General features: G+C 45.9%; 1 protein-coding gene across 1 annotated transcript in view; it reads right to left on the reverse strand.

Annotated features, from left to right (window-relative positions):
• LOC126336012 (gustatory receptor for sugar taste 64a-like) overlaps positions 1–26,608 on the reverse strand; it is a 154,710-nt gene that overhangs the window by 90,497 nt on the left and 37,605 nt on the right. The window contains exons 3-4 of the mRNA XM_049999489.1: positions 16,769–17,043; positions 1,465–1,619 (exon numbers count right to left, since the gene is read on the reverse strand). Of these exons, the coding sequence (XP_049855446.1) occupies positions 1,465–1,619; positions 16,769–17,043 (430 nt within the window). The remainder of the gene's footprint in view (positions 1–1,464; positions 1,620–16,768; positions 17,044–26,608) is intronic.

Here is a 26,608-nt window from a genome sequence, read left to right on the forward strand (position 1 = left end):
TGACCGGTAGGTTCCATCAACACGCAAGTATTACGGAGATGCTTCGTGTAGTCAAATGGGAATCGCTGGGAGAGTGAGAGGTGGGGGAAGGGAAGGGAGGGAGGGGGAAGACTCTCTTTTCGTGACGCATTGTTGCGCGGAAATTTAGAGAACTGGCATTTGAGGTCGACTGCAGAACAATTCAATTGCCGATTGTCGCCAGCGTACGTTTCGCGTAAGGATTACGAAGATAAGGGGAGAGAAATTAGTGCTCGTACGAAGGCTAATAGACGTTCGTTCAACGCTCATTGTATTCGCGAGTGGAACAGGAAAGGAAATGATTAGTAGTCGTATTAGGAACCCCCCGCCATGTTCCTTACGGTGGCTTGCGGAGAATGTATGCAGATCTACAGCAGATATAGAAGTGCTGCATGAATCAGTATGAGGCCGAAACAAAGGAGCAAAGCAAGCAGTGGAAATATGTGGAATCGCAGAGAATGCTAAGACCCAACCACCGTCAAGCAATGTGATGCCGAGTTTTCTTTGGGACTGCCTTAGTGTGGTGCTGCCGGCCTGTGTGGCCAAGCGGTTCTAGGCGCTTCAGTCTGGAACCGCGCGACCGCTACGGTCGCAGGTTCGAATCCTGCCTCGGGGATGGATGGCAAAAATGGTTCAAATGGCTCTGAGCACTATGGAACTTAACATCTGTGGTCATTAGTCCCCTAGAACTTAGAACTACTTAAACCCAACTAACCTAAGGACATCACACACATCCATGCCCGAAGCAGGATTGGAACCTGTGACCGTAGCAGTCCCGCGCTTCCGCACTGAGCGCCTAGAACCGCGAGACCACCGCGGCGTGCAGGCATGGATGTGCGTGATGTCCTTAGGTTAGGTAGGTTTAAGTAGTTCTCAGTTCTAGAGGACTGATGACCTCAGATGTTAAGTCCCATAATGCTCAGAGCCATTTAGTGTGGTGCTAACGGGCTATACTCGTAAGGGGCAGTCACAGAAGCACACTACCGAAATTACCTGGCGCAGATACGGCACCCTGTTAAGAAGAAGTGCCGTGGGATGGTATCCAAAATGGTGTTTTTTTCTCCATGAAAATGCACTGTATCAATCTGTACAGGATACAGTTTCACGTGCCGCTTCTTTCGGCTAAGAAATTTTGCTTTAGACCTGTGTTCTCTTAAAATGTAGCCCAGTGGTTTATTCTTCTTTCCTCTGACGAAGAAACCGTTGCGTGGCAGAAATTTCGAGAATGGCGACCTAGTGATTTTCTAGGTGGAAGGGTTCTTGAACATGCAGACTTCTACAACCGGAATCCCTGTCGTCATACAATGCTGGGAAAAGACGTGTGGCACTGAAGAGTTAACATGTAGATGAGGATATCTCCAAGTGTGATCATCGTCTTTTTGTTTTATCGACATGATTTTTAAAACTGTATTACCATCGATTGTACGTAGTGTAGTAGTGACTTACTTGAGACTGTTGAAGAGCTGGAGGCAGATAAAGTACAGGTTGTTGGCGCAGGAGAGCAGCACGATGTTGCAGACGGAGCTGTCCACGTCTCTCGTCAACTGGCAGAGTGTGTCGTAGTCTTCGCGAAGGCGACGCCATTCATTCTGCGTCAGCATCTGCACACGTCACCCAAAGTTTAACGACTGTCTCAATGGTAGCTTCTTAAGTGTCAGTCGTTAAAACTGATATGTACCTTGTGTTACGTACCTTCCTGACTCGTCGGTTCGAGCACCCCATAGGCTTAGGTGCGGATCTCAAATTAGGCACTAGAGACTACGTATTGACAAGACTATCACATGTACATTCCAAAAAGCATTGAAGGATCACTTCTTTTGAAACCCAGTCACATTTTCCCCATAGTGACTTACAAGTGCAAAATCTGGCTCAAAAGCGCCTACAGCCTTTCTCTCTGTAACTGGGTAAAAGCGTGGCGCCTTGCAACGCCTCCCTTGGGCTCTATGGCGCTTCGAACAGCAAAGTATCGACACCTGCGATAAAAAGGCTAGAGCTCAGAAGGTCATATGAGGTGTTAAGACGAATTAATGATGTGACATTGGCATGAAATTTCACAACAGTTCAGTCCAACGCCACTTTGGCCATGTCCGTGTCACAAGATGGTAAGCCCCCCCCCCCCCCCTTTCCAGCCCTCCCGCTGTTCACAACATCTCATGCCTTCTGTTGACACGTCTGTGTTGCAGGTGATAACAGTGACAACCAGAAACTTCCTGGCAGATTAAAACTGTGTGCCGGACCGAGACTCGAACTCGGGACCTTTGCCTTTCGCGGGCAAGTTCTCTACCAACTGAGCTACCCAATCACGACACCCCGTTCTCACAGCTCCTGCAGGAGAGCTTCTCTAAAGTTTGGAAAGTAGGAGACGAGGTACTGGCACAAGTAAAGCTGCGAGGACAGGACGGGGCGTGAGTCGTGCTTGGGTAGCTCAGTTGGTAGAGCACTTACTCGCGAAAGGCAAAGGTCCCGAGTTCGAGTCTCGGTCCGGCACACAGTTTTAATCTGCCAGGAAGTTTTATATCTGCGCACACTCCGCTGCAGAGTGAAAATCTCATTCTGGAAACATCCCCCAGGCTGTGGCTAAGCCATGTCTCTGCCATATCCTTTCTTTCAGGAGTGCCAGTTTTGCAAGGTTCGCAGGAGACCTTCTGTAAAGTTTGGAAAGTAGGAGACGGGGTACTGGCAGAAGTAAAGCTGTGAGGACGGGGCGTGAGTTCTGCAAGGTTCGCAGGAGGCCTTCTGTAAAGTTTGGAAAGTAGGAGACGGGGTACTGGCAGAAGTAAAGCTGTGAGGACGGGGCGTGAGTTGGTAGAGCACTTGCCCGCGAAAGGCAAAGGTCCCGAGTTCGAGTCTCGGTCCGGGCACACAGATTTAACCTGCCAGGAAGTTTCATATCAACGCACACTCCGCTGCAGAGTGAAAATCTCATTCCAGTGACGACCAGCATTGAAATGAGGCGCTTTTCTTGTAAGTGACGAGGAAAACGTTTTAGACAGGATGCCACTCAGAATGGACACGACAGGGAGGTGGCTAAAGGGCGTCAATCGAACGAGCCCTTCCCCTCTGGCGTTCATTTAGATACGTTTCGCAGTCGGAACGACAGCTTGCTTTGCGAGGGGCAACATAACGACGGTCTTCGGCAGGCCCATTTTGTGGCTAGTGATACCAGTCCACAGATAATTAAAGCTCATCAGTTGTTCAGTCGACATACTATCTACTTCTACTTATATGTTAGAGGTGCTCTTGATATTACCATACTCTGATTTTTCAGACGAGATGTTCAGGTTATGTTCATCATCACGGCCAGAAATGTCACAATTAATAAAATGTTCCGGGCCATTGAATCGTGGTCGAATGGATTTCACTTTAACACCCGATTTTTCAGCCCCATCTGCGGAAGACGTTTTCAGTGGCGGTCGTAGCTTTGTTAAATGTCCGATTCACACCCTGGATCGCTGCTGACTACGCCTAAATTCGGCTTCCGCGGGCTTCCGCGCAGTGGCGTGACGTCGCGTGTTTTGAATACGTACGTTTGCCGTGGAAGGAGAGGAGGTAGGAGTAAGATTAAATTTTCTTGCTGTGCTAGTTTTCAGGAAAGAAGATGGTAGCTTAGATCACACGGTTTACCGAAAATTCATGCACACAGACCGTTACCTACACCGTGATTCGAACCACCAGCTGCACCAAAAGCGAGGCATCATAAAAACGTTGGCGGATAGATCAAGGAAAATCTGCGAACCAATCTTCTTGTCGCAGAATTAAAACATCTCACCAATGCATTGCTCAAGAATGGCTATTCGTTCACTGAGATGAAAAGAGCATTAAGACCACCGCGTAAAAATTATAGTGATGCCGAAGAGCTGGTGAAATCGAAAGTTCTCCTGCCATTAATTGAGGACGTGACTGACACCACTGGAAAAATCGTGAAAAAGCCTAACATTGCGATAATCTACACACCTACACGGAAGATACAAGAGAACCTAAAATCGACTGTGTATACATGCCAACCGCTGGAAAAAGCTGGAATTTATAGGATCCCGTGTAGTTGTGTGTAGGTGTAAGTGGGTACAAAAAGAACTGTCAAAAAACGACTCGAAGAGCACAAGGGCAATTGCAGAAGTGGGGAGACTGACAAAGACCAGCACATTCATTTTTATAGGACTCTTGTACTGGCACCCACAAGCGCATACCATGATAGGCTATTCAGAGAGGCCATAGAACTTGCAAAACACCCCAGGAATGTTATATGAGGGAGGAGGGATTGAAATTGAATGATATTTGGATTCCGGTGAGGAAGAAGATGTGTGCCAGTCTTCCGCCGTGGGATGATACCAAAAGCTGTCAACGGCAGCCTATAATGGTCAACTACGCTCGCCTATTCAAAGCATGTGACGTCACTCCACTGAGCAGAAGCGGAAGCGGAAGCGGAATTTTGCTTTAGCCAGTAGCGAGTCAGGGTGTGAATCGGACATTCAACAAAGCTACGATACCCCTTGAAAATGTCCTCCACAGATGGCGACGAAACGTCGAGTTTTGAAGTGAAATCCATTAGACCTCGGTATAATAGCCCGCACCATTTTATTAAGTATATTCGGCATCATCATAGTGTTCTGCCTGAAGGTAGCTTACCACGTGGTAACTCTCCATGCTCTCCTGTCTTCTGCCATCCGCTTCAGGTCTGCGTGATTTCCGGTTCCCTTTATGTCGTCTATGATCTCGTATCTCCTCCTTCCTCTTATTCTCCATCCACAGACTACTGCTTCCAAAGCGACTGTTAGCAAGTACCCGTCTCAAGGAATGTCCGAGCCAGTTCTTCTTCCTCTCTCTTACAACCTGCAGCAGTCTTCTCTCACCAACCCTTTCCAAAAGTCTGTCGTTAATCTTTCTGTCCAGATTACCTCCTCTATTCTCCTCCACATTCACATCTTAAATGTTACTAGGCTTATTGCGTTTTCTCAACACCAATGTCTAGATTTCTGTCCCATAGAGTCCCATACTCGAGACAAAACACTTTATCTATACTACCATATAAAGACAAGTCGATGTTTAAAGCTTATGCCTAAAATGTCGACGAGTACTTGACTGATTAATTTCACATTTTGACACGGTTCTCCGACAAACGTTAGGGAGGATGTAGGCTGCACCTTTTTTAAAAAAAATATATGTGTACTACATGAAGAAACAATGTTATTAGTAAAAATCTCGAAAGTTCTTGACCGATTTACTTCAGATTTTTACATGATGCTCTAATAAACATTCAGGCAGACGAAGGCTATATATTATTTTAAGTCGAATGTACAGGTTTTCCTTTAAAATCGGCTGCCAGGAAAAATACCGTGCGCTACTTTGCTATGAAAATTTGTTGTTTCGTATACTTCCTAGCAGTCAGGTTTTAATTATGATAGCGGGGCATTTAAACCGTTAGACTAAACGTTTCGCCCGTATACATTTCTTTTCCTTATATAAAATTTAAAAAAATTACATATACAGCCATGTGCTTTTTTGTTCTCTTCTTCGCAATCGATTTTAACAGAAAACAGAAAAGGTGTTTTTCTGACTTATTGACTTATGATTAGAATATTACTACGGAGACTGAATCGTTAAAAACCTCGTAATCCTACTCGTTTGCAGATTAAAACTATGCGACTACTTGTCATTGAAGCTACTATCCTTCCAGATCCAGCAACTGGAGCCCATACACCAATGGAACCAACCGATTTACCCACCTATTTTAAGTGATTTCAGTTGCCAATCAAGCTTCCGTTGGCTGTCGTAATAAACAAGGCTCAAGATCAGCGTGAGAGGGAAAGACGAAATGGACGAGAGAGGCGACGTTGGGGGGGGGGGGGGCGGAAGAATGACGGGGGGGGGGGGGGGGGAGGGACGAGGAGATAAACAAAGAGAGGGAAGAGAAGAAGGCAAAAGATGATCAGGACATATTTCCAATTTCAATACATATTTAACAATCGCAAAGAATCTGAGTTCGTTAGTCTATTATAATTTCATCTGTGAGTTTTTCGTGAATTTTAATTCTCGTTCTATTACACACACACACACACACACACACACACACACTTGTAAGCCAAAACATTATGAACACTGTCCAACACGACGTTGGATGCCTCCTGGTGGTGTTGCGGGCATGTGGCGCGGTAGCAGAAGTACATACACTACGCGATCAAAAGTATCCGGACACCCCAAAAACATATGTTTTTCATGTTAGGTGCATCGTGCTCCCACCTAGTGCCAGGTACTCCATATCAGCGACCTCCGTAGTCATTAGACATCGTGAGAGAGCAGAATCGGCCGCTCCGCGGAACTCACGGACTCTCAACGCAGTCAGGTGATGGGGTGTCACCTGTGTCAACGTCTGTACGCGAGATTTCCGCACTTCTAAACATCCCTAGGTTCACTGTTCCGATGTGATAGTGAAATAGAAACGCGAAGGACACGTACAGCACAAAAGCGTACAGGCCGACCTCGTCTGTTAACTGACAGAGACCGCCGACAGTTGAAGAGGGTCATAATGTGTAATAGGCAGACATCTAACCAGACCATCACACAGGAATTCCAAACTGCATCACGATCTACTGCAAGGACTATTACAGGTGGGAGGTGAGAAAACTTGGATTTAAATGTCGAGGGGCTGCTCGTACGCCACATATCACGCCGATAAATGCCAAACGACGTCTCGCTTGGTGTAAGGGGCGTAAACATTGTACGATTGAACTGTGGAAAAACGTTGTGTGGAGTGACGAATCACGGTACGCAATGTGGCGATCTTATGTCAGGATGTGGGTACGGCGAATGCCCGGTGGCCGTCATCTGCCAGCGTGTGTAGAGCCAACAGTAAAATTCGAAGGCGATGGCGTTATAGTGTGGTCGTGTTTTTCATGGAAGAGGCTTGCACCCCTTGTTGTTTTGCGTGACACTATCACAGGTCAGGCCTACACTGATGTTTTAAGTACCTTCTTGCTTCCTACTGTTGAAGAACAATTCGGTGATGGCGATTGCATCTTTCAACACGCTTGAGCACCTGTTCTTAGCCGGCCGGTGTGGCCAAGCGGTTAAAGGCGCTACAGTCTGGAACCGCGTGACCGCTACGGTCGCAGGTTCGAATCCTGCCTCGGGCATGGATGTGTGTGATGTCCTTAGGTTAGTTAGGTTTAAGTAGTTCTAAGTTCTAGGGGACTGATGCCCTTAGAAGTTAAGTCCCATAGTGCTCAGAGCCATTTTTGAACCTGTTCTTAATGGTCGGCCTGTGGCGGAGTGGTTACACGACAATAGCATCCCTGTAATGGAATGGCCTGCACAGAGTCCTGACCTGAATCCTATAGAACTCCTTTGCGATGTTTCGAAACGCCGACTTCGTGCCAGGCCTTCACCGACCGACATCGATACCTCTCTTCAGTGCACCACTCCGCGAAGAGCGGGCGGCAATTCCCCAAAAAGCCTTCGAGCATCTGATTGAATGTATGCCTGCGACAGTGGAAGCTGTCATCAAGGCTAAGGGTGGGTCAACACCATATTGAATTCCAGCATACCGATGGAGGGTGCCACGAACTTGTAACTCATTTTCAGCTAGGTGTCCGGGTACTTTTGATCAAATAGTGTATGTAAGCGGAGCAGACACGGACGGAGGATCACCCTAGTGATGATATGGCTGCAAATGGGAAGGTCCCTTGAGGTAAGAGACTTTGACAAAAGGCTGGTTATTATTACGCAGAGCCCGTGATCGAGTATCTCGGAAACTGCGAAGCTGTTCGAATGTTCATGTGCTACTGTCGTGAGCATCTACGGAAGGAGGTAGGAAACTACCACTAGGGACTAAATTGTTGGAAGTTCACGAGTCGTCTCAGACTGTGGGGTTCGGAGGCTTGACTGCTTTGTAAAGAAGATGCTCATGCACGATGCTGATGCACGCACAAGTGTTTCAGATCACACTGTTCATCGTACACTGTTCAACGCGGAGCTCCACTGGAGATCACCTGTACGTGTTCACATATTGACCTAACGACATCGTCAGTTACAATTGCAGTGAGCACGGGACCATCGGGATTCGACCGTCGATCACTGGAAACAAGTCAGCTTTTCGGGTGAATAATATTTTTGCTAGACTAGATATACATCTACATCTACATGCATACTCCGCAATCCACCATACGGTGCGTGGCGGAGGGTACCTCGTACCACAACTAGCATCTTCTCTCCCTGTTCCACTCCCAAACAGAACGAGGGAAAAATGACTGCCTATATGCCTCTGTACGAGCCCTAATCTCTCTTATCTTATCTTTGTGGTCTTTCCGTCAAATAATTTGGCGGCAGTAAAATCGTACTACAGTCAGCCTCAAATACTGGTTCTCTAAATTTCCTCAGTAGCGATTCACGAAAAGAACTCCTCCTTTCCTCCAGCGACTCCCACCAGAGTTCCTGAAGCATTTCCGTAACACTCGCGTGATGATCAAACCTACCAGTAACAAATCTAGCAGCCCGCCTCTGAATTGCTTCTATGTACTCCCTCAATCCGACCTGATAGGGATCCCAAACGCTCGAGCAGTACACAAGAAATAGGTCGTATTAGTGTTTTATAAGCGGTCTCCTTCACAGATGAACCACAACTTCCCAAAATTCTACCAATGAACCGAAGACGACTATCCGCCTTCCCCACAACTGCCATTACATGCTTGTCCCACTTCATATCGCTCTGCAATGTTATGCCCAAATACACTCCTGGAAATTGAAATAAGAACACCGTGATTTCACTGTCCCAGGAAGGGGAAACTTTATTGACACATTCCTGGGGTCAGATACATCACATGATCACACTGACAGGACCACAGGCACATAGACACAGGCAACAGAGCATGCACAATGTCGGCACTAGTACAGTGTATATCCCCTTTTCGCAGCAATGCAGGCTGCTATTCTCCCATGGAGACGATCGTAGAGATACTGGATGTAGTCCTGTGGAACGGCTTGCCATGCCATTTCCACCTGGCGCCTCGGTTGGACCAGCGTTCGTGCTGGACGTGCAGACCGCGTGAGACGACGCTTCATCCAGTCCCAAACATGCTCAATGGGGGACAGATCCGGAGATCTTGCTGGCCAGGGTAGTTGACTTACACCTTCTAGAGCACGTTGGGTGGCACGGGATACATGCGGACGTGCATTGTCCTGTTGGAACAGCAAGTTCCCTTGTCGGTCTAGGAATGGTAGAACGATGGGTTCGATGATGGTTTGGATGTACCGTGCACTATTCAGTGTCCCCTCGACGATCACCAGAGGTGTACGCCAGTGTAGGAGATCGCTCCCCACACCATGATGCCGGGTGTTGGCCCTGTGTGCCCCGCCGTATGCAGTCCTGATTGTGGCGCTCACCTGCACGGTGCCAAACACGCATACGACCATCATTGGCACCAAGGCAGAAGCGACTCTCATCGCTGAAGACGACACGTCTCCATGCGTCCCTCCATTCACGCCTGTCGCCACACCACTGGGGGCGGGCTGCACGATGTTGGGGCGTGAGCGGAAGACGGCCTAACGGTGTGCGGGACCGTAGCCCAGCTTCATGGAGACGGTTGCGAATGGTCCTCGCCGATACCCCAGGAGCAACAGTGTCCCTAATTTGCTGGGAAGTGGCGGTGCGGTCCCCTACGGCACTGCGTAGGATCCTACGGTCTTGGCGTGCATCCAAGGGGTCGCTGTGGTCCGGTCCCAGGTCGACGGGCACGTGCACCTTCCGCCGACCACTGGCGACAACATCGATGTACTGTGGAGACCTCACGCCCCACGTGTTGAGCAATTCGGCGGTACGTCCACCCGGCCTCCCGCATGCCCACTATACGCCCTCGCTCAAAGTCCGTCAACTGCACATACGGTTCACGTCCACGCTGTCGCGGCATGCTACCAGTGTTAAAGACTGCGATGGAGCTCCGTATGCCACGGTAACTGGCTGACACTGACGGCGGCGGTGCACAAATGCTGCGCAGCTAGCGCCATTCGACGGCCAACACCGCGGTTCCTGGTGTGTCCGCTGTGCCGTGCGTGTGATCATTGCTTGTACAGCCCTCTCGCAGTGTCAGGAGCAAGTATGGTGGGTCTGACACACCGGTGTCAATGTGTTCTTTTTTCCATTTCCAGGAGTGTATTTAATCGACGTGACTGTGTCAAGCGCTACACTACTAATGCAGTATTCAAACACTACGGGATTCTTTTTCCTATTCATCTGCATTAATTTACATTTATCTATATTTAGAATTAGCTGCCATTCTTTACACTAATCACAAATCCTGTCCAAGTCATCTTTGTATCCTTCTACAGTCACTCAACGACGATACCTTCCCGTACACCACAGCATCATCAGCAAACAGCCGCACACTGCTATCCACCCTATCCAAAAGATCATTTATGTAGATAGAAAACAACCGCGGACGTACCGCACTTCCCTGGGCCACTCCAGATGATACCCTCACCTCCGATGGACACTCACCATCGAGGACAACGTACTGGGTTCTATTACTTAAGAAGTCTTCCAGCCACTCACATATTTGGGAACCAATCCCATATGCTCGTACCTTAGTTAGGAGTCTGCAGTGGGGCACCGAGTCAAACGCTTTCCGGAAGTCAAGGAATATGGCATCCGTCTGAGTCCCTTCATCCATGGGTCGCAAGATATCATGTGAAAAAAAGGGCGAGTTGCGTTTCGCAGGAGCGATGCTTTCTAAAGCTGGCCGATGCATCGATGATCGTCTCCACAAACGAAGTCGTTGAAGTGAACGGCGGCTCGAAATGCGCAGCGCGCCACGGACACGGGCTGGTGGTAGCAATGTTATGCTATGGGAGACATTCTTCTACGCTTGCAAGGGACAAGTCACAGGAATCGATGACAGGCTGTCAGCTCCGAACCACGTGCACCCTTCATGTGTGACGTCTTCCCCTACGGCGATGTCATCCTGCAGCAGTATAACTGTCCGTGTCTCGGAGCCAGAACCATGGTACAGTGGTTTATGGAACATTATAGTGAACGTTGATGTTTCGGCGACCAAATTCGCCTGATGTAAACTCTATGGAACGCACCATCTGGCTCGCCATTGGGCGCCATCACTGCATACGAAAATCAGCAGCCGGTTGTTTACGCGAATAACATGACTTGTGCTTAGACATCTAATGCTACATACCTCCACAAACCCACCAACAAACTGTCAGATCCTTGATACGTGGAAGTGTGGATGCACTTCGTTCCAAAGAAGTAGAAACAACCTATTAAGCAGGCGATCATAATGGTTTGGCTCAGGGACGGGTCCAGGAGGGGGGGGGGGAGCAATGTGGGCAATTGTCCCCCCCCCCCCCCCCCACCCCCTGGTGCGTGACCGATCTTTTTTTTCCGACTGCTTTAGGGGCTGATTACGTCGGCCTATCTAGTATGTTTTACTTGAAGTCGAAGATGTAAACAATGGCACGCTGTTTGATGTAACAATTCAAAAAGAGACCTTGAAGCGTCTTCCATTTAGTGAATAAACTACAGAAGAAACAACTATACTTACGAATAAAAGGATAATATTCGCTGAGGCATGAGCGATCGTGTCCCTTTTTTAGCACTTTGCCTGCAGTGCGTATGTAAGATTTTGTTTGTAGTGGCAATTTGCAAAGAGATGGTGTTGATAATTAAGCGATGAACACCGAAGGAATACTTCAAAATATTCTCATTAGTTGCAAATAGAGAGAACCTTACGACAGTCCCTTTTATTCTGCAATTGCACGTTTTCGATCTGGATGAACGCTTCTCCCCCATTTTGGCTTTCTTCTCACTTTGATGCGGAATGTGAACAAACATTAATAAGCAAAATATAATATTGTACACGAAAATAACGTCTGTGGACTCATTCACAATCCATTCTCTTATACAGTAAGAATATAAATGTTACGGTCAGCAGATTCAAACAGATACTGACATAATTAACAATATAAGATGATTTGCTGAACACAGTCAAATACCCTGTTATAACTTTTCGCAGTCGTATCGCCATTGCTGCGTATAACACATGCACGAATTCGTCGGCAACATTCTGTCATATGGAAGCAATTGGTGAAATAATTTCGAAGATTTAAGAATGGAAACGAACATTAGAATTTTTATAGATATTTTACGTTAGCAGACAAACACAGAGTTTTTCAAGTGCATGTGTCGTATTTGAAGAATATTTCTTAGGTAATGCAGTAAGTTATTTCATTAAACACAACACATAGCGATACACAAACTAAAAGCAGAATATATATATATATATATATATATATATATATATATATATATATGTGTGTGTGTGTGTGTGTGTGTGTGTGTGTGTGTGTGTGTGTGTGTGTGTGTGTGTGCGCGCGCGTATATTGGATGGATGTATAAGTTCGTAGCGTTTTTCCGTAAGTTTAATGAACACAACAGACACTCGTAATACAGACTTCAGTTATCAATAATATATTCTCCTTCACTATTGACAACAGTCTACCAGCGCTGTGGTAACAATGGAAATTTGTGGTTTTGAGGCGAAGAACTCGTCGAGCCATGTTCTAAGAGCATTTTCATCCGGAAAGGAAGTTTCTTCAATGTTTTTCGATAGAGGGCTGAAAAGATGAAAATCTGAGGGGGCAGGGTAACGTGGATGCACAATGACTTCCAGGTCCAACTCTTGTATAGTGTTTTTGACAGTCTAGCAGAATGCAGGCGGGCGTTATCGTGGAGTAGCATCACTTCGCGGAAACTCCCCGGTCGTTTATCGTGGACTGGGTGTGCAAGAGTCTCAGTTTTTGACAATAAATGTCAGCAATGATGGTTACACCTCGGAGAGGCACGTCATAGTACACCACACCGTCGCTGTTCCACCAGATGCACCACATTATCTTTTGTGGATGCGAGCAGCTCTTTGTACAGGGAGTTGCTTCTTTATTTGGGTGTCAGGATAGGAGCAGTCGGTGTCGTCCACGAGAAAATTGATGACGAGCAAAACGAGATGCACATATGGCCACGCGCTGATTTTTGTGATTTTGGCTTAGGGCATGCGGTACACGTACACCAGTTTTTTTTTAAGTTGTCCTATTGCATGCAAATATCGAAAAATGGTGGAACGATCATAGCTCATCACATTTGCCAATTATCGAGTACACTGACGTGGATCATTGTGGGTCAATGCTTTTAAACGATCTAAATCAGTCCCCGAAAGTCTTCATGAACGTGAAGAGTCATGAATGTCTAAGCGATCCTCCTAAAAACGAGAAAACCATTTTCTTGCTGTGTTCTGTCCAATGGCGTTATCCCCACACACGGCGCAAACGTTTCTGGCTGCCTCCGCGGCTGTAACCTCTCTACCGAACTCAAATGGAAGAGTATATCGGAAATGTTCAGATTTCTCCACTTGGCAGTCTATTTTCTCCACTGACTATCTCTAGATGACAAACTGACAATATATAAACTCAGATACCAACAGTGAACTATAAACAAAAAGTGAAAATGGGTAAATAAACTAATAACAACTGGAATATCAATGAGCAAAATGTATACGCTACAAACTTAGGCACTGAGCTAAATTATGCATCTGCTATCATTTTTACTACATCCATTGACACTCACTTGTCGATTAAGGCTTGAATTATATTCATTTTTCTAACTCTATCAAAGGCTTTTGACACTTCAACAGAACACAGGTAAGCCGTAGTGTGCTTCTTATTTCTCTACAATCTGTCTTATAGCGAAAATGTATTCTATTTTATATATGAAGATGCTATCTGTTCTTTCGGACATGTCCGAAAGAACGGATGCCATCGGTGACCATGCAGCTCGTTAGAATGAAATTACAATGAAATGAATGCCCTTAGATGCATACAGGCGTTCATATAAGTCAATGGAGACAGTTGAAAATGTGTGCCCCGACCCGGACTCGAACCTGTGATCTCCTACTCTCATGGCAGGCGCTCTATCCATCTGAGCCACCAAGGACACAAAGCAGGGTGCGAATGCAAGGACTTATTTCTGGCACATCTCTCGTGAGACCCAAATTCGCAACTTATTGTCCCGCACTATATTCATAGTGCTCCTGCCCATTATACACATTACTCGCGGCTTTACAGCCGATTCCTGTAAGAGTTCGGGCACTGTTTGTGCATCTGCACAGAAGATGGTCAAATGGCCGGACAGCCTTAACTATATATATGTGAAGTGGTATATTTTCTTTCGGACATTACCGAATGTGGGAATGTGGGTCTCATGGGGAGCGTGCAAGGGATAAATCCCTGCAGGTGCACTGTTCTCTGTGCCCTCGGTAACTCAGACGGATAGAGCGTCTGCCATGTAAGCAGGAGCTCCTGGGTTCGAGTCCCACTCGGGGCACACATTTTTAACTGTCCCCATTGATGTATATCAACGCCTGTCGACAGCTAACAGATGCCATATATATATTACTGGCCTATAAAATTGCTACACCACGTAGTTGAAGTGCAACAGACGCGAAATTTAACCGACAGGAAGAAGATGCTGTGATATGCAAATGATTAGCTTTTCAGAGCACTCACACAAGGTTGGCGCCTGTGGCGACACATACAACGTGCTGACAAGAGGTAATTTTCCAACCGATTTCTCATGCACAAACAGCAGTTGACCGGCATTCCTGGTGAAACGTTGTTGTGCTGCCTCGTGTAAGGAGGAGAAATGCTTAACATCACGTTTTCGACTTTGATAAAAGTCGTATTGTAGCCTATCGCGATTGCGGTTTATCGTATTGCGACATTGCTCCTCGCGTTGGTCGAGATCCAATGACTGTTAGCAGAATATGGAATCGGTGGGTTCAGGACGGTAATACGGAACGCCGTGCTGGATCCCAACGGCCTCGTATCACTAGCAGTCGAGATGACTATCATCTTATCCGCATGGCTGTAACGGATTGTGCAGCCACGTCTCGATCCCTGAGTCAGCAGATGGGGGCGTTTGCAATACAACAACCATCTGCACGAACAGTTCGATTACGTTTGCAGCAGCATGGACTATCAGCTCGGAGACCATGACTGCAGTTATCCTTGAAGCTGCATCACAGACAGGAGCGCCTGCGATGGTGTACTCAACGACGAACCTTGGTGCACGAACGACAAAACATGATTTTTTCGGATAAATCCAGGTTCTGTTTACAGCATCATGATGGTCACATCTGTGTTTGGCGACATCGCGGTGAACGCACATTGGAAGCGTGTATTCGTCATCGCCATACTGGTGTATCACCCGGCGTGATGGCATGGGGTGCCATTGGTTACACGTCTCGGTACCTCTTGCCCGCATTGACGGCACTTTGAACAGTGGAAGTTACATTTCAGATGTGTTACGACCCGTGGCTCAACCCTTCATTCGATCCCTGCGAAACCCAACATTTCAGCAGGATAATAACGACCGCATGTTGCAGATCCTGTACGGGCCTTTCTGGATGCAGAAAATGTTCGACTGCTGCCCTGCTAAGCACATTCTCCAGATCTCTCACCAATTGGAAACGTCTGGTCCATGGTGGCTGAGCAACTGGCTCGTCATAATATGCCAGTCACTACTCTTGATGAACTGTGGTATCGTGTTGAAGCTGCATGAGCAGCTGTACCTGTACACGCTATCCAGCTCTGTTTGACTCAATGCCAAGGTATCAAGGCCGTTATTACAGCCAGAGGTGGTTGTTCTGTGTACAGATTTCTCAGAATCTATGCACCCAAATTGCGTGAAAATGTAATCACATGTCAGTTCTAGTATAATATATTTGTGCAATGAATACCCGTTTATCATCTGCATTTCTTCTTGGTGTTGCAATTTTAATGGCCAGTAGTGCAGTTAAGGCTCACCGGCCATTTAACCATCTTCTTCTGTGCAGATGCTCAAACAGTGCCCCAACTCTTACGGGAATCGCCACTAAAGCCGCGAGTAATGATTACAATGGACAGGGGCAGTATGAGTTTAGTGCGGGACAATAAGTTGCGAATGTGTGTCTCACACTCCGCGCGGGATTAGCCGAGCGGTCTCAGGCGCTGCATTCATGGAATGTAAAGCTGGTCCCTGGCGGAGGTTGGAGTCCTCCCTCGGGCATGGGTGTGTGTGTTTGTTCTTAGGATAATTGAGGTTAAGTAGTGAGTCAGCTTAGGGACTGATGACCTTAGCAGTTATGTCCCGTAAGATTTCAAAAACACACATTTCGTGGGTTTCACGGGAGGCGTGCCAGGGATAAGTTCCTGCAGTCGCACTATCTTCTGTGTCCTCGGTGGCTCAGATGGATGCCGGCACGGTAGCTCAGCGTGTTCGGTCAGAGGGCTGCGTGCTCTCTGGAATGAAAAGTGAGTCAAGGACTCAACGATTAACTTGAAACGATGTCTTGTAACGTCCGTCTAGACCAAACGCAACAACCTATATCGGAAAAAAATTAGATGGATGGAGTGTCTGCCATGCAAGCAGGAGATTCCGGGTTGGAGTCCCGATTGCGGCACACATTTTCAACTGTCCCCGTTGACTTATATCAATGCCTGTGTGCAGCTAAGGGTATTCATTTCATTGTAATTTCATAATCTATTTTGCTTCTGTTTTTCCTGAATCTTATCCATTTTTTGCTACTTCTACATCATGCTGTATTTTGTCTCTAATTACTAACGTTAACAGTTTGAAGGTTGTGTCAAGCAGGTTAGTATAATGATTAACTTAAACAAGGCTGATCACTACAAAGCAGGTGCCTGAGCTGAATGACGTTTGTACCTTGCCACGCAGGGCGTGCAGGCGCGAGTTGAGCTGGTGGAAGCGTGCGGCCAGCACCATGCTAAGCAGCATGACGAACAGGTCCATGAAGTTCCACGCGAACGTGTCGATCACGTTGGTCGCCCAGAAGACGAGGCAGCGGCCGTGGTCGTAGGCGACCAGCGAGAACACCTGCGGGTAGGCGCGCTGGCAGTACCGGCGCAGCCAGTCGAACCCGCCCGACGAACACGTCACGGACGTCACCAGGTTCGTGATGTTGGCCAGCACGTGCTCCACTGGGAACGAGTCGAGACGACGCTTCCAGTGTCAGAATGGTGCAACTGTCCTACGGTCTAAAATTTTGCGCTAAATAAATAATTACACTGATGTGACAAACGTTATGGGATGGGTCCTGATATTGTGTCGGATCTCCATTTGCCTGGCGTAGTGGAGCGATTCGACGTGGTTTGGGCTCAATAAGTCGTTGGAAGTCTACTCCAAAAATATTGAGCCGTAATTTCTCTACAGCCATCCATAATTACGAAAATGTTGACAGTGCGCGAAATGGCCTCTCGATTATGTCCCACAAATGTTCGATGGGATTCATGACAGTCGATCTGGGCGGGCAGATCATTTCCGGGAATGTTGTACAAACCAATCAAGAAAAGTCGTGGCTCAGTGACATGACGCATTGTCGCCCATTAAAAATAAATTGTTGTTTGGATACATAAAGTCCATGAATGGCTGCAAATGGTCTCCAAGTAGCCGAACATAACCATTTACAATCAATGATCGTTGCAGTTAAACCATAGGGCCCACTCCATTCCATGTAAATAAAGCCCACATCAACAGCTTGCACAGTGGCTTCTTGACAACCTGGGTCCATGGCTTCTTGGAGTCTGGACCACACTCGCAATCTACCATCAGCTCTTACCCACTGAAACTGGGGCTCATCTGACTAGGTTACAGTTTCCCAGTGTGCAGCACCCATCAGATATGGTCGCGAGCCCATGAGACATGCTGCAGGTGATGTTGTGCTGTTAGCAAAGGCAGTCGCGTCGTTCGTCTGCTTCCATAGGGCATTAACGCCTAAGTTCACAGCAGTGCCCTAACGGATACGTTCTTTGTCCGTCCCACACTGATTTCTGCGGTTATTTCACGCAGTGTTGCCTGTTACCCCCCCCCCCCCCCTCCCTCTCACAGATATCCGCAAACGCCGCTGCTCATGGATGTCGGCCACTGCGTTGTCCATGGTGAGAGGTAATGCCCTGAATTTAATATTTCCGGTACACTCTTGACTATCTCTAGGAATATTAAATTCCCTAACGATTACCGAAAAGGGATGGCCCATGTGTCTAGCTCCAACTACCAATCGGCGTTGGAAGTCTGTTAATTCCCGTCGTGGAGCCTTAATCACGTTGGAAACCTCTCCACATGGATCAACTAAGTGCAAATGACAGCTTCACCAATGCACTGCCCTTTTCCACCTTGTGTATGCGATACTGTATATGTGCATATCGCTGCCCCATTACTTTCCACACATCAGTGTAAGTTGTCTTTAAGAGTCAGAAATTACGGTCTTTTAGGCCGTGCGATTCTAGGCGCTACATTCTGGAACCGCGCGACCGCTACGGTCGCAGGTTCGAATCCTGCCTCGGGCATGGATGTGTGTGATGTCCTTAGGTTAGTTAGGTTTAATTAGTTCTAGGCGACTGGTGATCTCAGAAGTTAAGTTACATGGTGCTCAGAGCCATTTGAACCAGCCATTTCTTAGGCTGAAGATTTCTCAGAAAGCCAAGAAAGAGTTGGGCAACGTAACGGGCAAAAACCCTAATACCTGAACTGTAGGAAAATGAGAAAATCAATACGCATGCGACAGGAAGCGCTACCTAATATGTTCCAAAACATCGGTCATAAAAACAGGATTTTCGGGGTTTATACCTCGGATTCTATTGGTGATAGAAAGTTAGAGTCAAGTGTTCTGGATAGCCCTTGCGCTAGGGACGATTTGTACATCCAACAGAAGGATCATCTTTCCATAATTATCCTACAGTACAGTGTCAAAGTTTGAATATTACACACCTCTTCCAGCTTAGGCAAATGGAGCAAATTGGTTAGTTCTTTTTGCGTAAGATGTGGTCCACTGTGTGCCTTAAGGGCTTATGGATGCACTATTTAGTTCAGAAACCAGAAAAACATGATTTTTGGGTAGCAAAAGTGAGCTGCGAATTGCAAGATGGCTACGCACAGCTGATGTCTGACACTTCACTTCTTTTCTCTTTCGTCAGAGGTCAGCGTAAACACTCTTTTTGTGCGTTAACGTCCATAGAATAAATGACTGGGGTAAGGAGCGGACCCTTATTCTATGACAGAGCACAACGGTGTTCAAGCTGTAAACAAATTGGTTTATAATGCTGACATTTTTTCAGAGAAATACACTGATTTACACAGTTTGCAACATGACAATTTTAGGACACTTCTCAAGATACCACATCTCGTCCTGAGTAAGTGAAATAACTCTAAACACAACAATATCAAATTTTAACTAGAATTTCCTTTACAACAGTATTCTTACTACTACGTCATGAAGTTGGTCAATATTACGATAAATCATTAAATTCCGGTTCTAAGTTTGATATTATTTAGGATGACAATCAAGTCTACAGAGGATGGTTAGTTTTGTGACAAGCTGAGCAAAAGATTACCCAAGGTTGCTCGAGTTCACAGTGGTCACAAGCTGGTGAATCAACAAGTTACGCCTCTGCTCGTGGTATTTACTTTAGCTGTGATGACCTGTCGTCTGCATGGCTGCTCTCGTCCTCTGAAATTCCTATAAAAGTTATTCAAAACCTTTGCTGATTTTATTAGCAGAAACTCTTCTATGTATCTCGTAAGGCGTGAAAACACGCCCTCATCCCTAGCCTTGGAATATGGCGGTATGCAGGTGCACGGCTGGAGCAGCTTGCCTATTACAATGCCCCCTCAGTTCTTGCAAGAACAATTAACTATGTGGCTGGTTCGTTTCTCCGCAGTTTGAGCTTAACGACGCTACAGCTAATATCTAGCTGAATGTCAGCAGTAGTGAACGGAGTGTTCACACAAATTTCTCCTCTGCGTCGTACAGAGCATTATGAGCCCCATTCTGCACTTGACGCCAGTTCAGAGTAGAGTGTCCTCGAAAATTTTGGTCTTGCCTTTCTCGTAGCAAAACTGTCCCCCACCTTGGTCCTCTCATGCTCCACGTCACAGCTTTTTCCGACCAATAGGAGAGTTCCTCTTATTTGTGGAAACTCTATTTGCCAATCGCAAAGGCCCTACCATTAAACTACATCTAAATCTTCCTAGTTCGTTTCCGCCAATTGGACATTTTGTGCCAACCCCAGATGCCTAAAAGTTACACGCATACAGCATGGGCATACTACGCACTGTTCACGTGATAAACTGCATCACAGGTTCGTTCACATCCATTTGGGAATTTCGAAACGCAGTTTTCTAAAGCTTCTTGCCGTCCCATTCCGGTGGCCCACTACTTACTCGCATGCAGGAGCCACCTGGCGCCCGTTCGTTGCCTCTCGCCACAGGACGCCCCCTAAGAGCTTTCCGTTGTACTGCCCTTGCTGCACCCTTCATGCCTGCTCATGCCTGCTTCCAAACAAAAAGTTTCCTCTAGCTGCTTGTTTCACCTCTTGCTCATTGGCATGCAGTATATAGGATACGTGTGTTATTACCGTCGACAGAGTGTCATCACTCTGCATAACATACTTATAGGCAAATCTGCTCATTTTCGCATAAGTAAGTTAGGTGCTAGTATAAAACCTTGGGTAACAGAAGAAATATTGAATTTAATTGACGAAAGGTGAAAATATAAAAATGCACTAAATGAAGCAGGCAAAAGGAATACAAACGTCTCAAAAATGAGATCGATAGGCAGTTCCAAATGGCTAAGCAGGGGTGTCTAGAGGACAAATGTAAGGATGTGGAGGCTTATCTCGCTAGCGGTAAGATAGGAAAATTAAAGAGACCTTTGGAGGAAAAAAAACCACTTGCATGAATATCAAGAGATTTGATGGAAACCCAGTTCTAAGCAAAGAAGGGAAAGCAGAAAGGTGGAAGGAGTATATAGAGGGTCTATACAAGGGCGATGTACTTGAAGACAATATTATGGAAATGGAAGAGAATGTAGATGAAGATGAAATGGGAGATATGATACTGCGTGAAGAGTTTGATAGAGCACTGAAAGACCTGAGTCGAAACAAGGCCCCCGGAGTAGACAACATTCCATTAGAACTACTGACAACCTTGGGAGAGCAAGTCCTGACAAAACTCTACCAGCTGGTGAGCAAGATGTATGAGACAGACGAAATACCCTCAGACTTCAAGAAGAATATAATAATTCCAATCCCAAAGAAAGCAGGTGTTGAAATATGTGAAAATTATCGAACTGTCACTTTAATAAGTCACAGATGCAAAATACTAACGCGAATTCTTTACAGAGGAATGGAAAAACTGATAGAAGCCGACCTCGAGGAAGATCAGTTTGTATTCCGTAGAAATGTTGGACCACGTGAGGCAATACTGACCCTACGACTTATCTTAGAAGAAAGATTAAGTAAAGGCAAATCTACGTTTCTAACTTTTGTAGACTTAGAGAAAGCTTTTGACAATGTTGACTGGAATACTCTCTTTCAAATTCTAAAGATGGCGGGGGTAAAATACAGGGAGCTAAAGGCTATTTACAATTTGTACAGAAAGCAGATGGCAGTTATAAGAGTCGAGGGGTATGAAAGGGAAGCAGTGGTTGGGAAGGGAGTGAGACAGGGTTGTAGTCTCTCCCCGATGTTTTTCTATCTGTACATCGAGCAAGCAGTAAAGGAAACAAAAGAAAAATTTGGAGTAGGTATTAAAATCCATGGAGAAGAAATAAAAACTTTGAGGTTCGCCGAAGACATTGTAATTCTATCAGAGACATCAAAGGACTTAGAAGAGCAGTTGAACGGAATGGATAGTGTCTTGAAGGGAGGATATAAGATGAACATCAACAAAAGTAAAACGAGGATAATGGAATGTAGTCGAATTAAGTCGGGTGATGCTGAGGGAATTAGATTAGGAAATGAGACAGTTAAAGTAGTAAAGAAGTTTTGCTATTCGGGGAGCAAAGTAACTGATGATGGTCGAAGTAGAGACGATATAAAATGTAGACTGGCAATGGCAAGGAAAGCGTTTCTGAAGAAGAGAAATTTGTTAACATCGAGTATAGATTTAAATGTCAGGAAGTCGTTTCTGAAAGTATTTGTATGGAGTGTAGCCTTGTATGGAAGTGAAACGTGGACGATAAATAGTTTAGACAAGAAGAGAATGGAAGCTTTCCAAATGTGGTACTACAGAAGAATGCTGAAGATTATATGGGTAGATCACATACCTAATGAGGAGATATTGAATAGAATTGGGGAGAAGAGGAGCTTGCGGCACAACTTGACTAGAAGAAGGGAGCGGTTGGTAGGACATGTTCTGAGACATCGAGGGATCACCAATTTAGTATTGGAGGACAGCGTGGAGGGTAAAAATCGTAGAGGGAGACCAAGAGATGAATACTCTAAGCAGATTCAGAAGGATGTAGGCTGCAATAGGTTCTGGGAGATGAAGAAGCTTGCACAGGATAGAGTAGCATGGAGAGCTGCACCAAACCAGTCTCAGGACCGAAGACCACAACAACAACAAGTTAGGTGTCCTATTCACCTTCCCGTCACGATGTATAAAAAGCCTCTTGTAATCGGGTATTAGGAGAAAATGTAGTTTATAAATTGATGTAGAACGGAGAAATATGCAGCAAAGAGTCTCCGTTAGCATCAGAAGGGTTCTGGCAAGCCAATATTATAGCACTGCGGCACATGCAAAATATTTATGCACATAAAATACAATCTGAGGTGTAAAATATATAGTTTTGGGTTATTTCACTTTTCCCATCCCCTAAAGTTCTATTCACATGAGTGACATGTCCCGCTGTAGCTGTGAAAGAATGCAACAGCACAAAAAAGCTCCTACTGGAAAACAAAAATAAAATATTAAAAAACTCAGTGAAAAGTAGGGTAGCATGTTCCTGAGTCCTTAAAATTTTTAGCATAGGAATGCTTCTGCACATTTTTATGTCAAGACAGAAACACTGCGTGAGAGTGGGGAAAAGACGGAAAAGTACTAAATACTTAAAGATACTAGACAGTGGTTGTGGTATAGAAAGAGCGAAGGAGACAGTGAGAGCGTGAGAGAAAAAGAGTGACAAATTGGTAGTGGTACATAGTTGACAGTGACAGAACAGTGCTAGGAAAAGAAGTAAAGGATACAGTTCCGCACTGTCGCCTGATAAACAAAGTAAGGGCCTACGGAATATCAGACCAGCTGTGTGGATGGATTGAAGAGTTTTTAGCAAACAGAACACAGCATGTTATTCTCAATGGAGAGACGTCTACAGACGTTAAAGTGACCTCTGGCGTGCCACAGGGGAGTGTTATGGGACCATTGCTTTTCACAGTATATGTAAATGACCTAGTAGATAGTGTCGGAAGTTCCATGCGGCTTTTCGCGGATGATGCTGTAGTAACAGAGAAGTTGCAGCATTAGAAAATTGTAGCGAAATGCAGGAAGATCTGCAGCGGACAGGCACTTGGTGCAGGGAGTGGCAACTGACCCTTAACATAGACAAATGTAATGTATTGCGAATACATAGAAAGAAGGATCCTTTATTGTATGATTATATGATAGCGAAACAAACACTGGAAGCAGTTACTTCTGTAAAATATCTGGGAGTATGCATGCGGAGCGATTTGAAGTGGAATGATTACATAAGATTAATTTTTGGTAAGGCGGGTGCCAGGTTGATATTCATTGGAAGAGTCCTTACAAAATGTAGTCCATCAACAAAGGAGGTGGTTTACAAAACACTCGTTCGACCTATACTTGAGTATTGCTCATCAGTGTGGGATCTGTACCAGGTCGGGTTGACAGAGGAGATAGAGAAGATCCAAAGAAGAGCGGCGCGTTTCGTCACAGGGTTATTTGGTAAGCGTGATAGCGTTACGGAGATGTTTAGCAAACTCAAGTGTCAGGCTCTGTAAGAGAGGCGCTCTGCATCGCATTGTAGCTTGCTGTCCAGTTTTAGAGAGGGTACGTTTCTGGATGAGGTATCGAATATATTGCTTCCCCCTACTTATACCTCCCGAGGAGATCACGAATGTGATCAGGAAAGGAGGCAATGACAGTGGCACGTAAAGTGCCCTCCGCCACACACCGTTGGGAGACTTGCGGAGTATAAATGTAGATGTAGATGCCAGTGGGAGACGGATGAAGTGAAGGAGAAAGCGGAAGTGGGTTAGAGCCACTGATAATGACAGAGAGATTCTGTGACAATGTCATAGAGGAAGCGAGAGATAGTAATGGTGAGAACAGACAGCAGCGGTGGGAAGGTACGAGTGAGACAGTAGTATTAAGAGAGAGCATGAGGGAGATAGTGAAAGTGAGAGGAGACAGTGTTAGTAGAAGAGAACCAGGGAGACTGTGGCTGTGAGACAGGGGACAGTGACAGTTAGAGAGACACAAAGAGATGAGAAGTCGGGCTGAACGAGCGAGCGAGAATCGGCAAGTGGGAGTGAAAGGGTGTATTCGATTTACAGCGATGGAGTAATGGGTGTGAGCGAGTTACAGTTACGGGAACATGTGGAAGTGCGACTTGAATTGCGTGTTAAAAAGAGTGCCTAAATTTTGGGCAAATTTTGAAAGGTGGTGAGGAAGATAGAATATGGAAGCTGGTATCCCACTTTTAAGTCAGAATCGTTTAATAAACAGGGGCATATTCGTCTTTTTTGTGCTTCCACAGGAGCATTTTACGCTGGTAAGCACAACAGAACATCTGTTGAGGCATCAGAGAATTACTTCTGTAGTACTAGAGGGAGCTCTACAGGGTAAAAACTGCAGAGGAAGACAGAGCTTGGAACACATAGCAAATAAATGAGAACATAGGTTTCAAGTTCTATGCAGAGAAGAATAGTTTGACATGGGAGAGGAATGCGTGGCCAGCTGCATCAACCCAGTCAGAAAGAAAGAACACAGATCGTTCTCCTACGGAGTAACACCGCCTCTTGTTTGGATAATGCCATCAATTAAGCGAAACAAAAAATAAATATTTGTCCTCCAATCGTGGACAACCGACCACCGTGTAGTCCTCTGTGAATTGCGTCGTTCGTTGTGGTATGGAGTTCTTTGGGGACAGTACACCTCCCTCCCGGCCGTCGTCGGCTGTTTTGGTCTCAGAGCCATTACGTGTCAATCAAGCAGCTTCTCAATTGGCGTCACGAGGCTGAGACAATCCCACTCCGGTCCTCCCAAGGAGAAATCCCTGGTGGTACCAGGAATAGAACCCAGGTTCTCCGCATAAGTAGATTCCACAGAAACATGAAGTTTTGGCAAAGACATGTACCTCACTATCGTGGGCAGGCAGAATTCGTCACTCTTTACACTGACGCATAATAAACTTAATTGTGAGAAAGTTCACAGATTTCAGAAACAGTGACTTTAACATGCTGATTCCGTAATGATCTTACAGATTTTCGGGTATGATGGAGAACGATAAATGTACCAAATTTCAAAGATATCGCCTGGCACCTTTCACCAAAAATTTCAAATACTCTCGGATACTCTATATGCGATTGAGATTAGGGTGCCAGAACGTTTGGTGAAAAAGGAATGTATGGGTGCTGTCCTGATGACAATGCTGTTGTCATCTTCAAAAGCGAGAGTTTCCGCAGCATACTCGTCAAGAAGATATAGAAGAACGGCGAGAACTTGGTCACAGAAAACGTTGAAATAAACATGCTGTAAATATTCGTGGTGACCTGAAAGATTGGGCCCAAGCTATGGAACAAAGAACACCCAATAAACATCACAGAACCATCTACAGTCTGATCTACACCCTCACACACTGTGGGTTGAAGGTGCACTCGATGTCTTGCAAAATTCCCACAACATCACACACTACCAGTCTACATCTACATCTACATTTATACTCCGCAAGCCACCCAACGGTGTGTGGCGGAGGGCACTTTACGTGTCACTGTCATTACCTCCCTTTTCTGTTCCAGTCGCGTATGGTTCGCGGGAAGAACGACTGTCTGAAAGCCGCCGTGCGCCCTAGAATGTCTCTAATTTTACTTTCGTGATCTCCTCGGAAGGTACAATTAGGGGGAAGCAACATACTCGATACCTCATCCAGAAACGCGTGCTCTCGAAACCTGGCGAGCAAGCTACACCGCGATGCAGAGCGCCTCTCTTGCAGAGTCTGCCACTTGAGTTTGCTAAACATCTCCGTAACGCTATCACGATTACCAAATAACTCTGTGACGAAACGCGCCGCTCTTCTTTGGATCTACTCTATCTCCTCCGTCAACCCGATCTGGTACGGATCCCACACTGATGAGCAATACTCAAGTATAGGTCGAACGAGTGTTTTGTAAGCCACCTCCTTTGTTGATGGACTGCATTTTCTAAGGACTCTCCCAATGAACCTCAACCTGGCACCCGCCTTACCAAAAATTAATCTTATGTAATCATTCGACTTCAAATCGCTCCGCACGCATACACCCAGATATTTTACAGAAGTAACTGCTACCAGTGTTTGTTCCGCTATCATATAATCATACAATAAAGGATCCTTCTTTCTATGTATTCGCAATACATTACATTTGTCTATGTTAAGGGTCAGTTGCCACTCCCTGCACCAAGTGCCTATCCGCTGCAGATCTTCCTGCATTCCGCTACAATTTTCTAATGCTGCAACTTCTCTGTTACTACAGCATCATCCGCGAAAAGCCGCAT

Source organism: Schistocerca gregaria, chromosome 2 (assembly GCF_023897955.1).
Source record: "Schistocerca gregaria isolate iqSchGreg1 chromosome 2, iqSchGreg1.2, whole genome shotgun sequence".
NCBI classification, from domain to species: domain Eukaryota; kingdom Metazoa; phylum Arthropoda; class Insecta; order Orthoptera; family Acrididae; genus Schistocerca; species Schistocerca gregaria.